Here is a 13,904-nt window from a genome sequence, read left to right on the forward strand (position 1 = left end):
CTGATTTGGTCCCTCTCCCCTTTTTTCCTGGTAAGTCTGGTTAAATATTTATCTGTTTTGTTGATCTTTTCAAAGAACAGACTTTTAGTTTTATTGGTCTTTTCTGTTGTTTTCTTAGTCTATTTCGTTTATCTCTGCTCTGATCTTTTTGATTTATTTTCTTCTTCTACCTTTTGGTTTCGTTTGTTCTTTCTCTAGTTGCTTTATGCATAAGGTTAGGTTGTTTGAGATTTTTCTTCTTTCCGAAGGCTAACTTGTATCCCTCTAAAGAACTGATTTTCTGTGTCTGATAGGTTTTAAATAATTGTGTTTTCATTTTCTTTTGTCTCTAGGTATTTAAAAATTTTTTTCTCTTTGATTTCTTCAGTAGTCCATCGGTGGTGGTGGTGGTTTTTATATTGGTGAGAACTCAGTCACATAGCTATACCTAGTTACAATCAAGATTGGGGAATGGATTCTAGCCTGTTCAAAAGGCCCCTGAAAAGGTGGGGGGCCCTGTTTGAAAAAGCAGGAAAAAAGTGCTGTTAATGATACCAAAATATAAAGCTTTTGCTTTTCTTCTGTGGTCTCTCTCTCTCAATTTGTCATACTGGTTTTTTTGTTTTGTTTTGTTTTGTTTAATTTTTAAAAACTTGTAGTATAATTGCTTTACAGTGTTGTGTTAATTTCTGCTGTACAACAGGATGAATCAGCTATGTCTACTTACATTCCACATTGGTTGTTTAGTAGCGTGTTGTATAGCCTGCTTGTGATTTTTTTCCCATGTAGTTGATTTCTAATCTTGTAATGTGGTTGGAAAAGATACTTGATATAATTTCAATTTTCTTAAATTTACCAAGGCCTGCTTCATGGACCAGCATGTGATTTATCTGCGAGAGTGTTCCATGCTCACTTGAAAAGAATGTGCATTCTGCTGCTTTCAGATGGAATGCTCTATAAATATCAATTAAGTCCATCTGAGACATGTACACACTGCTGTATTTAAAACAGATAACCAACAAAGGCCTACTGTATAGTACATGGAATTGTGTTCAATGTTATGTGGCAGCCTGGATGGACGGACAGTTTGGGGAGAGTGAATACATGTATATGTATGGCTGAATCCATTCACTGTTCACCTGAAACCATCACAACATTGTTAATTGGCTATACCCCAGTACAAAACTAAAAGTTTAAAGAAATGTCAGTTAAGTCTATCTGATCTAATGTGTCATTTAAGGACTATGTTTTCTTACTGATCTTCTTTCTGGATGATCTGTTTAAGTGGGACATTAAAATCCCCTATTATTGTTGTGTTACTGTCAGTTTCTCTTTTTTAATGTCTGTTAACATTTGCCTTTAATATTGAGGTACTCCTGTGTTGGGTACATATGAATATACAATTGTTATACCTTCTTTGATTGACCCCTTGATCATTATGTAATGTCCTTCTTTGTCTCTTCTAACAGTCTTTATTTTAAAGTCTGTTTTGTCTGACATAAGGATTGCTACTCCAGCTTTTTGATTTCCACTTGTATCAGTTCAATTCAGTTGCTCAGTCATGTCAGACTCTTTGTCACACCATGGACCTGCAGCACACCACCTTGCCTGTCCATCACCAACCTTTGGAGCTTGCTCAAACTCATGTCTATCGAGTTGGTGATGCCATCCAACCGTCTCATCCTCTGTTGTCCCCTTCTCCTCCTGCCTTCGATCTTTCCCAGCATAGGGTCTTTTCAAATGAGTCAGTTCTTCTCATCAGGTGGCCAAAGTATTGGAGTTTCAGCTTCAGCATCAGTCCTTCCAGTGAATATTCAGGACTTATTTCCTGTAGGATTGACTGGTTTGATCTCCTCGCAGTCCAAGGGACTCTCAAGAGTCTTCACCAACCCCACAGTTCAAAAGCATCAATTCTTCTGCAATCAGCTTTCTTTATAGTCCAACTCTCACATCCATACATGACTACTGGAAACACCATAGCTTTGACTAGATGGACAAATATTTATTGGCAAAATAATGTCTCTGCTTTTTAATATGCTGACTAGGTTGGTCATAGCTTTTCTTCCAAGGAGCGAGCGTCTTTTAATTTCATGGCTACAGTCACCATCTGCAGTGATTTTGAAGCCCCCCAAAATAGTCTGTCACTATTTCCATTGTTTCTCCATCTATTTGCCCTGAAGTGATGGAACCGGATGCCATGATCTTAGTTTTCTGAATGTTGAGTTTTAAGCCAACTTTTTCACTCTCCTCTTTCACTTTCATCAAGGGTCTCTTTAGTTCTTCACTTTCTGTCATAAAGGTGATGTCATCTGTGTGTCTGAGGTTGTTGATATTTCTCTCGGCAATCTTGATTCCAGTTTGTGCTTCATTCAGCCTGACGTTTTGCATGATGTACTCTGCATATAAGTTAAATAAGCAGGGTGGCAATATACAGCCTTGACATACTCCTTTCCCGATTTGGAATCAGTCTGTTGTTCCATGTCCAGTTCTAACTGTTGCTCCTTGACCTGCATACAGATTTCTCAGGAGGCAGATAAGGTAGTCTGGTATTCCCATCTCTTTAAGAATTTTCCACAGTTTGTTGTGATCCACACAGTTGAAGACTTTGGTGTAGTCCATAAAGCAGAAGCAGATGTTTTTCTGGAACTCTCTTGCTTTATCGATGATCCAACAGATGTTGGCAATTTGATCTCTGGTTCCTCTGCCTTTTCTAAATCCAACTTGAACATCTGGAAGTTCATGGTTCAAACATACTGTTGAAGCCTGGCTTGGAGAATTTTGAGCGTTACTTTGCTAGCATGTGAGATGAGTACAATTGTGCGGTAGTTTGAACAGTCTTTAGCATTGCCCTTCTTTGGGATTGGAATGAAAACTGACCTTTTCCATAACTTGCATGGATTACCTTTTTCCATCCTCTCACTTTCAGTCTGAATGTGTTTCTAGATCTGAAGTGGGTCTCTTGAAGACAGCATATATATTGGTCTTATTTTTGTATCCATTCAACCAGTCTTTTTAATTGGTACATTTAATCTGTTTATATTTAATTATCACTATCTATGTTCTCAGTTATCACTATCTATGTGATGCTGGGACGGATTGGGGGCAGGAGGAGAAGGGGACAACAGAGGATGAGATGGTTGGATGGCATCGCCGACCCAATGGACATTGGTTTGAGTAAACTCTGGGAGTTGGTGATGGACAGGGAGGCCTGGCGTGCTGCGATTCATGGGGTCACAAAGAGTCGGACACAACTGAGCAACTGAACTGAACTGAACTAAATGTTCTATTGCCATTTTTAAAATTGTTTTGAATGTGTTTTTGTAGTCTTTTTTTTTCCTTCAGTCCTCTTTTGTTCTCTTGTGATATGTTGACTATCTTTAGTGTTGTCTTTGAATTCCTTTTTCTTTTTTGTGTGTACATCTATTTAGGATTTTTGGTTTGTGGTTGCCATGAGGTTTTGGTGTAGCAGCCTATATATATATACAATATTGTTTTAAGTTGCTGATCTCTCAATTTCAAATGCATTTTAAATAGCCTGCATTTGTACTCTCCTCCGCACACAGTTTCTGGTTTTAATATTGTATTTGTGTGTGGATGGTTTTGTACTTTTACTGGATGAGCCTTTACTAATGAGCTTTTCATTTCATAATTTTCTTATTTCTAATTGTGGCCTTTTTTGTTTAGATAAATTGCTTTAGCATTTGTTTTAAAGCTGGTTTGGTGGTGCTGACTTCTTTTAGCTTTTGCTTGTCTGTAAAGCTTTTGATTTCTCTATCAAACACAATATTGAGCCTTGCTTGGTAGTCTTGGTTGTAGGTTTTTCCCTTTTATCACTTTAAACACATCATTTATATTTATATTATAAGGCCACTTCCTTCTGGCCTGCAGAGTTTCTCCTGAAAAATCTGCTTATAATCTTATGGACATTCCCTTTTATGTTATTTGTTGCTTTTCCCTTGTGGCTTTTCATATTTTCTCTTTCTTTAATTTTTCTAAGTTTGATGACTGTATGTTCAGCGTGTTCCTCCCTGGGTAATCCTATATGGGATTCTCTACGCTTCCTGCACTTGGGTGACTGTTTCCTTTCCCATGATAGGAAAACGTTCAAATATTTTCTCAGTCCTTTTCTCTCCGTCATCTCCTTCTGGGACCCCTGTGATGGGAATGTTGGTGCATTTGACATTGTCCCAGAGGTTTCTTAAAACTGTCCTCATTTCTTTTCATTCTTTTGTCTTTATCCTGTTCTATATCAGTGATTTCCACCATCCTATCTTCCAGCTCACTGATTCATTCTTCTGCCTTGTTTATTCTTCTGTCGATTCCCTCTAGTGTATTTTTCATTTCAGTTATTGTATTCTTCAATTCTGTTTGGTTGTTCTTTATATTTTCTAGCTTTTTGCTAAAAACTTACTGCTCTTTGATCCATTCTTTTTTTGAGTTCTTGGATCATCTTTACGATCTTTACTTTGAACTCTTTATCAGGTAGATTGCCTGTCTCCAGTTCACTTAGTCGTTCTTCTGGAGTTTTACCTTGTGCCTTCATCGGGAATGCATTCCTTTGCTGTGTCATTTTGTTTAAATTTTTATTTTTGTTTGTTTTGTTTTAAACAACAATTTACTGTTTATTTTTTTATTTTAAAGATTTAAAATTTTTGGCTGTGCTTGTCCCCATGGCTGCACATGGGCTTGCTCTAACTGCAGAGTGGGAGGGACTCTCTAGTTGTGCTGTGTAGGTTTCTCACTGCAGTGGCTTTCCTTGTGGAGCTTAGGCTCTCAGCACATGGGCCCTAGTACTTGCAACATGTGGGCTCAGTAGTTGAGGCTCACGGGCTCTAGAGCATACAAGCTTCAGTAGTTGTGGTGCATGAACTTAGTTATTCTGAGGCATGTGGGATCTTTCCAGACCAGGGATCGAACCTATGTCCCCTGTATTGGCAGGTGGATTCTCAACCACTGGACCATCAGGGAAGTCATCTGGTTTTTTTTTTTTTTTTTTAATGTATGTAGTAGATAAGTTGCATTTCTTGACCTTGGCGAAGTGGCCCTCTGTGGGGGATGTCCCGTGTGTCCCAACAGTATTCTCCCACCTATCTTGTTACCCAAGGGCCAGGGACCAGCTGGTCTCAGGGTGGTTTCTGACCTATGCTTGCAGCGTTAGTTCCAGAGGCTGTGGGATTGTGCTTTTCTTGCTTCTGGTATCCGCCCTGGTGGGTGAGACTGGTCTACAGGCTTGTGCAGGCTCCCTGTGGGAGGAACCAGTGCCTGCCCACGGCGGGTAGAGTGGTTGCTGGCCCTCTGGTGGGCCAGGCTGTGTCACGGGGCGTGTCTCCAGGTGGCTGTGGGTCAGGAAGTGTTTAGGCAGCATATCTTTTGATGAATGGGACTGTGCTCCACCCTCTTGGTTGTTTGGCCTGAGGTGTCTCAACACTGGAGCTTGTAATAGGCAGTTGGGTGAGGCCAGGCGTTGGTGCCAAGATCCCAAGCAAGATGTTTACCTCCAGTCAGAGTTCACATCTCTGTGAATACTCCCTGATATGTCAGCTGCCAGCTTTTATGACCCCAGGGAGAGCCACCCTACGCCCTACTTCCTCAGGAGACCCTCCAGCGGCAGCTGGGAGGTCTGGCCCACGCTCCTACAAAGTCACTGCTTTTGCCCCCAGTCCTCTTGTGTGCACCCTCCATGAGTGGAGTTTCTGTTTTCCCCGGTCCTGGGGAGCTCCTGCCATCGAGCCCCACTGGCCTTCAAAGCCAAATGTTCTGCGGATTCCTCCTTGCAATGCCAGACGCCTAGGCTGGAGAGCCTGGGGTGGGCTCAGAGCTCTCACTCTTTTGGGAGAACTTCTGTGATATAATTATTCTCCTGTTTGTGGGTCACTCACCAAAGGGGTATGGAATTTGATTATAATTATGATCATGAGTGTGCCCCTTCTATCATCTTACTGTGGTTTCTTCTTTATATCTTTGAATGTAGAATATCTTTTTTGATAGGTTCCAGTTTTTTTTACTGATGGTTGTTCAGCTGTTAGTTGTGATTTTGGTGTGCTTGTGAGAGGAGATGAACTCAAGTTTCTTTTACTCTGTCATGTTATCTCCAGTCCTCCTTGTTTTGGGGGGAAAAAAAAAAACTTTTACCTGAAAACTTGACACATAATAGGCATTTGATAACTGGTGGCTGCTGCTGTTATCAGATCCTGAAGTGGGGTGAAGAACTGATCCTCAGGATTTTCTAGTCATGTAAGTGGAATGCACAGCAGGTTTTAGGGGGCTCTGCTAGTCAAATGCAAATTTAATACTTTGAAAAATGGCCACCATATAATTGTGAGTGGGCACAGAGCTCGGAAATGCATTTGTCTTATTTCACTTATGTTTTCTTCCTTCGTTATTTCCAGATGCTTGCTGTTCCTTATGGAAAGAAGAAAATGTAGGGAAGCTTAGAGAAATACATAATACTTTATGACTATTAAAACTTCTGCTCTGAGTATTAAAATGGTGGTATCTTGTAAATGTTTTTAAATCGGTAAAGGAGTAATTACAGTAATTAATACAAGTGAAAAACTTAACTTTTTTCTGGTCCTTTTCATAGGTACTGCGTGGACATAAAACTTTCCTAAATGATGCTTATAATTGGGAGTTTTTGATTTGGGAATCAGCTTTACTACTTTTCTTACTGCGCTTAGCCTCATTGGGGTCTGAAACCAATAAGAAATACAGCAATGTCTCAATATTACTTACTGAACAGGTATTGACTGGTCCTTGATAGTGGTTAGAAATTCAGTGGTTAGAAATGGTATAATAAGATTTGTGCAGAAGATTCAGGGGTGAGTCTAGATTCTGTCACGTTCTAGCTATGTAACCTTATACCTTATGAGTCACTCCAACCATATAGTTGTCTCCTGTAGAAAATGAGGACAATATCTTCCCCACCTGCTCCCAGGATTGGGTGCTGTGCTTCCTTGCTCAGTTGTCTGACTCGTGTTTACGACTCCATGGACTGTAGCCTGCCAGGCTCTTCTGTCCATGGGGATTCTCCATGCTACTTCGTAGTATAAAGATTATTTTTGGTGGTGGTAATGGAGCATGCTTTTAATCTCATGTTCTGTGTCAAGTATTAGCTCTTTAGAGTACCTGTCATTTAAGTATGTTTAGTAAGCTTCTTGACTTTTTAAAATCAGTCATAGAATACATTCAGTGTTTGAAAAATACTTGCTCTTTAGTATGTGAGTAGATATGACAATTGAGAAATGTTTCTTTTGAATATAAAGTAGTATGGAGTTGTTTTTTTTTGTTTTTAATTTCATGTTTAACCGTAAGTTCTAAATTAAAATATCTGATATCATTAGGTTTTTTTGGGGGGGGCAGAACTTAGAATTATAGTGAAAAATTCTTACCGTAAGGGAAGAAACAAGGAATTAGTAAATTAAAAGTAGCTATCCTATCTTCTTCCATTCCATGAATGTTTGATAAGGATGTTAGATTTTTGAGGGGATACCAAGATGAATAAGATATAGTTTTTGAACTCAAGGAGTTTACATCTTGTTAATATAAAATTTTCATTGTTTTGATAAATTGCTTCATCATTATTTTTTCTTCACTTAATAGCCTTTTCTTTTATCCCTGTATGTGACTGATTAGGATGGGGGTTGGGTATGTGACATATGTGCTCTGTAAATATAGCTACTAGAATTTCAAATTTTATTTTAGCTGAAAATATTGCCTTCCAAATCTGCCATATTGGATGCAATATATATATATATACACACACACACACACACACACACACATACATATCTTTTACATGACATTTGCCCTAATCTCTATTTCTTCCCTTAGATTAATTTATATCTTAAAATGGAAAAAAAGCCGAATAAGAAAGAACAGCTTACCCTAGTAAACAATGTGTTAAAGCTGTCCACCAAGTTGTTAAAAGTAAGTAATACCCTGTGATACATTTTTATTACCGTTTAATTAAATCAATGCTGCACTTCTTGGAGAGGACCTTAGTAACAGATAAATGCTGTGTAGATTCAAAATACAGACTTGATAGTTGGGGTTAATGACTGTATGAGAAAAGTTTCCCAATTTATTACCCAAGTTCTAATGATTGCTGTTGTCTGTCACATTTGAAAATTACATTTAAAAATCACAAATTGCATATTGCTTGAATCCACCTTTAAAAACTTAGCTAGTGGAAGACTAGGTGAGAGCCCATTCCAGGTGTTTGTTTGTTTGTTTACATTATTATTTTAAATTTTTTAAATTATTATTTTAAATTGATGTATAGTTGATTTATAGTGTTTCACATGTACAGCAAAGTGATTCAGTTATATATATACATATGTTCTTTTTCTGATTCTTTTCTATTATAGGTTATTGCAAGATGCTGAATATGGTTCCCAGTGCTATACAGGGTCCTTGTTGTTTATCCATTTTACATACAGTACTCTGTATCCTTTAATTCCAAGTTTATTCCTCCCCCTCCTCCCCCTCCTCCCCCTCATTACAGATTTTTTGAAGGTAGCTATTGAACATCAGGAAAGAGGTCATCCTCACCCAAGACTCGAAAAACAGTCTGATAATCACTGATAGCTATTGTGAAACCATGTATTTCATCTCAGTTCTTTCATGTTTTTTAGGAGCTGGACACACCATTTAGACTCTATGGACTGACAATGAATCCCTTAATCTACAATATCACACGAGTAGTTATCCTTTCTGCAGTCTCAGGTGTTATAAGTGATCTTCTAGGATTTAACATAAGAGTAAGTGAGATTACCACTCTGTAGCATCTGCCTTAGTCTTAAAACTTACTAGTATGTATAATAATCTTTAACCTTCCCAGTATATATGTGTGTGAGAGAGAGAAAGGGGGAGATAGTGGGGGAAGGTGGGATGGAGGGAGAGAGTGGCTGGCATGAAAATAATTCTTCAGGTAGAGAAATAAGCATTTGAAATAGACTTTCAGCTTAGATTTTCTCATTTTATACAAGCACAATAGACTGTGCTCTTGAATGGAACAAAAAGCCAAGTTTGAATCTCATGTCAGTTTAATAGCATGGGCTGGGGTGGCCTCTGAGCTAGGGAAATGTACAGAGGCAGAATGAAGGAAAACTAGAAACCACCATGAGCTGCAGAATATCAGTTTTGATCCTGGAAATTTTTAATGTTTTTTTCTCTATGATGTTTTATGGTTGCTATTGCCAGAGTTGATACTTTTTTCTTATGTAAATGGTTCTTGGTTTACATGTAAGTGTACCTGTCAACCCCACCTATTTGTCTTAAAACTAACTGATTTTGGTGATTTTCTTTTCTTAGCTGTGGAAAATTAAGTCATAAGCTGAGTCATGTGCCTGGACTCTCTCCCCTTGCTGGCATCAGTGCTTACCCCATTAAGGAAAGAGATGACTGCAAACCCATGAGACACCCACCTGCTTGTTCATACGCAGAGGTGCCTTCAGCTCTCCTAATCTAATGAATCGTGTTTTCAGAGGAACAGAGCCTTTTCCAACTGGGCGTGCATGCTAAAAACCTGTATTTTCATGGTTTTCAAATAGTATGAATGGTCAGGAGACTGAAGACTGTTGTGTTATAGTAACTTAAGGACAACTTTTTAAGTTAGGAAATTTATTCTGGGCATTTCAATGCTGCGACAGTTATATTTATTGGAAATAGTCTTTTGGGTAACTATGGTAGATGCCCAAAGCATGAAGCAAAATCCTTTATTGGAAATATGCAAATTCAGTACTTTTCTATTACAGTCTATAGAATTGGATATTTCATTTCTCTGGCAAAGAGGGATCAAGTTTAAATTTAAACTATTTTAGGTTGAACCTGAATAAAAGAACTTTATTGGAGAATTTCAGTTTCTAGGCTTTTTTGTTGTTGAAAGAAAAAATAACCTTTAAACTGTGATTTTCTGTGAAACTATGGAGAAATTTTCAATTAGTTTATAATTTTGAAGTTAATCCTAATAGCTGTATAGTTCTTGGTGAAACAGAGTCATGCATATAATATAGCATGTAATTCAGCATAAGACACTTTTCTGTTCACACCTGTCCGTGTTCACCATACAATATGTCTTCTGTTTTGAATGGTTTGAGCTATGTTTCCCATCACAGTACTAAGGGAAGTGTTCAGTTTGTTGTGCAACTCAGTGAATGTATTTAACCCTCAGTACAGTCTCAGGTCTTCAGTGTCTATACTGAGCCAAGCTGTGCCATTGATGATTTGGGTTCTCTTATCAGCATCCCCTGTCACACTTACATACATACACATATGTTAATGAAAACTAATAATCTCCATGTAATTCCTGCTCATTAAGTTACCCACTTTGAAGAATATCTTGAGGCAAATAGAAAGCCCACAGATCTTAATGATAAGATTTTATGAGTATTTGAATGGGAATAATTAAGAAACTTTATTATTACATGTGAAGTATGTACATGCAAAGTCAGTGTATCATATATACATATCCTCATATGGCAGGAAGATTTTTGAGGTTTAAAGATGAATTTCTCGAGTCCAGGGATTGAGTTCAGACCTTTCTGGATTTATATCCTTGGCTCTGCTACTCATTAGCTTCATAGTCCAAGGCAAGTTACTTAACATTTTTGCACCTCAATTTCCTTACCTGTATAATGGGGATAATAACTACCCAAAAGGGTTGTTAAGGTCAAATGAGGTTATCATGTAAGGTACTTAGCATAAAATACTTAGCCCTTGGTAAATCCACAATAAACATTTGTAATTACTATTTAAAACCCTTTAAAAATATTTTGCTGACAGATTTCCTAACTGTGAAGATAGACACATAGAGGGCAAGATAACTGAACTAGAAGTGGATTACCAAAAGTTTGCAGCCATTCTAAATACTGCGTGAGAGTTACAATTTTTTTTTTTTAAAGTAAAACCCGTTTATAGTGATTTACCTTTGGAAGGAACTAATCTGTAAAGGCACTTCAGTGTCTTGACAGGTGACTCATAGAAGTCATAAGGAACAAGAACAATTATCTCGAAGCCAGGATTGAGCGGGCTCTGTGCAGATTTCAGGTGAAGAAAGTGGATGACTTTATCTTTTTTCTCCTACAAAAACACTTCTAATTTTATTTGAATTTTTTACACATTGAATTCTTTAGCTTAAATGCAGTATTTAGAATTGTTTACTCCTGTGAGTTGTTTCAGTTTTGGTTCTGATGGTTTATAATTGGTTTAAGTGATTTTTCAGGTGGGTAAATTTTTCTGTATGTGTACTTGCTCATGTCAGAAACTTGAAAATCATTTTTTTATCTGCACTGGGTCTTCACTGTGGCATGCAGGCTCTTCATTGCCCTGCTTCAGCTTCCTCTAGTTTGCGGCGTGTGGTTTTCTCTGGTTGCAGCTGGCAGGCTGTCTAGTTCTGGCATGCAGTCACATGAGCACATGGGCTCAGTAGTTCCAGTCCAAGGGCTTAGTTGCCCCATGGCATTTGGGATCTTAGTTCCCTGACCAGGGATCAAAACCGCATCCTGCACACTGGAAGGTGGAGTCCTAACCACTGGGCCACCGGGGAGTCCCAGGAACCATTTTTGACTCTTGCCTGTCTCATACCTCACATCCAGTCACCAAGGCTTTGAACAATTATCTTTTAGATGTTTTTCTAATCAGTCCATTCTTTTCCATCCCTGTTTTTACCACCCTCATCTAAGTTAATAGCTTCTGTTTTTGAACAGGATTCTGCTTTTCTGCTCTTAAATATACATGGCATTCCTCTTTCCCATACCCACCTATTCATCTCAAAAACTAATGCGTGTTTTTTGAAATGCAAGTCTCATCATTTAGAATCCGCTAATGGCTTAGTATTTCTTTGAAGGTAAAAATCTGAAATCTTTTTAGCAAGGTATATAGGCCTTCCTTGTTGAGAAATATTTTCGAATCTTTATGTTTGAAAGATTTTTGCTGGGCATAAAATTCCAGTTTTAGAAATGTTGTTCCTCTACTGCCTCCTGAGTTGCATTGCTTCTGCCAAGAAGTCTGTTGTCATTCTCATCTTTGTTGTTCTGTGTATAACGTCTCTCTCTTTTTTAAACTCTGGCTACTTCTAAGGGTTTTCTCTTTTTCATTGAATTTGTGCTGTTATAATGTGTATTGCTATAGTTTGTGTGTGTGTGTGCGCGCTTGGGGTTTGTTGCACTTATTGGGTCTCTTGATTTATAGTTTTCATAAAACTTGGGAAAATTTTAGTTGTTTTTTTTTTTTTAATTTATTTTTTAATTGGTGGAAAATTGCTTTACAATTTTGTGTTGGTTTCTGCTATATAACAACATGAATCAGTCATATATGTATATCCCTTCCCTCCTGAGACTTCCTTCCCTCCCCCCACCCCTCCAGGTTATCACAGAACACCAGGCTGGGTTGCTGTGTTATTAAAATATTTCTGCACCCCATTCTCCCACCTGCTTCTGAGATTCCACCTCACAGATGTATCAGGCTGCTTGAAGTTGTCTTACAGCTTACTGATACATTGTCCCAGTCTTCTGTCTTCAATTTTGGATAGTTTCTGTTGCTGTGCTTTCAACTTCAATAATCTGTTCTAATTTTGCTGTTAATCCTACATGGTGTATTTTGTCTACAGAAGTTTGATACCACTTTTTTGTTTTTTATATCTTTTATGTCGGTCTTTAACATGCTGTTTCTTTTCTCTACCTTGTTTTCATAACATTTATAATAGAAATAGTAAATAAGAACATTAAAACAGCTATCATCTATGTCATTCTGTGGTTTTTTTTTTTTATTGATTTATTTTTCTTCTCACTTTGGGTCATTTTTCCTGCCTCTTCACATGCTTAGTAATTTCTTATTGGATGTGAATTTTACATTGTTGGGTGTTGGGGTTTTCTGTGTGTGCCTTCTTTATTCTTGAGCTTTGTTTTAGAATGTAGTTAAATTACTCGAAAATAGTTTGATCATTTTAAGGCTTGCTTTTAAGCTTTTGTTAGGAGGGCCAGGGCAGCCTTAAACCCGGTGCTATTTTTTCCCACAACTGATGCAGTATCTTTCTGAGCACGCTACATGATGCCCTCTCCATGATGGGGTGTTCTCAGTTTGACTGTAGGAACAGGCACTATCCCCAGCTCAGAATTTTTGGCCTGATCCTTTGTGGTGGTCCTTGGCCTGTCGAGTATTTCCTTGTGCTGAGCATGCTCACCTGGAGACCTGAACTCTCAGCATTTTTTTTGAGCTCTCTCCTCTCTTTGCAGCTGTCTTCTCTCTGGTACTCTGCCTGCTAATTCTAGCTGTTCTGGCCCCCCCAGATTCTTAACTCTCACCTCCTTAACTCAGCAAGACTGCTTGATTGGGTTTGGGTTCCCCTTTCTGCACTGAAGCCTGGGAACTGCCTTTAAGTAATCTGGGGTAGTCATGGGGCTCACCTCATTTAATTCCACTAACCTCTTACTGTCTCTTATCCATTACCTAACCCCCATTTTTTCACGTATATTTTTCCTTTTTTTTTAAGTCGTCTAAGGTGGGAGAGTCAATGTTTTCCCCACCTTAGTGAATGGGACAAAGTTTACTCAGTTGCTCAAGCCAAAGACTTAGGGTTTATTCTCGGTTCCTCTCTTCCCCTTCGTATCTAATCTACCACCCAGTCATGTTGATTCTGATTTTCATTGCTAATAGACTAAGCCTTCTTCGTGGTCACCTGGTTTACTATGCTGACCCACTGTTCCCTTCCCATCCTTGCCTCCTACAGTTGGTTCTCTACAGCCATGTGAATGAGCTTAAAAATATGGAGACTTTATCAGTCCTATTGAAACTCTTCCTGGCTTTCCTATGCTGGCCTTCAAGGCCCTTCATTTCAGGCCTGCCTCCCTTTCCAGCTTCACCTTCTCAGTATCTGACAATCACACTCCCTATGTTCCTTCATTACACTGAGTTCTTTCTTGTTTCAG

At 38.5% G+C, this 13,904-nt stretch overlaps 1 protein-coding gene across 8 annotated transcripts in view; it reads left to right on the forward strand.

Moving 5' to 3' along the window:
* PHTF1 (putative homeodomain transcription factor 1) overlaps positions 1-13,904 on the forward strand; it is a 77,937-nt gene that overhangs the window by 58,846 nt on the left and 5,187 nt on the right. For 5 of the 8 annotated variants that reach the window (XR_006267996.1, XR_006267994.1, XR_006268000.1 and 2 more), the window contains 4 exons: positions 6,563-6,718; positions 7,810-7,905; positions 8,613-8,738; positions 9,292-9,424. Coding sequence is in view for 1 of the 8 variants with exons in the window: in XM_043460191.1 (XP_043316126.1) it covers positions 6,563-6,718; positions 7,810-7,905; positions 8,613-8,738; positions 9,292-9,312 (399 nt within the window). In the remaining 7 variants the exon portion in view is untranslated. Of the gene's footprint in view, positions 1-6,562; positions 6,719-7,809; positions 7,906-8,612; positions 8,739-9,291; positions 9,834-10,938; positions 12,287-13,904 lie in introns of those variants that run through there. The other 3 variants (XR_006267997.1, XM_043460191.1, XR_006267999.1) reach the window with 3 other exon arrangements.

Source organism: Cervus canadensis, chromosome 2, assembly GCF_019320065.1.
Source record: "Cervus canadensis isolate Bull #8, Minnesota chromosome 2, ASM1932006v1, whole genome shotgun sequence".
Classification (NCBI taxonomy): domain Eukaryota; kingdom Metazoa; phylum Chordata; class Mammalia; order Artiodactyla; family Cervidae; genus Cervus; species Cervus canadensis.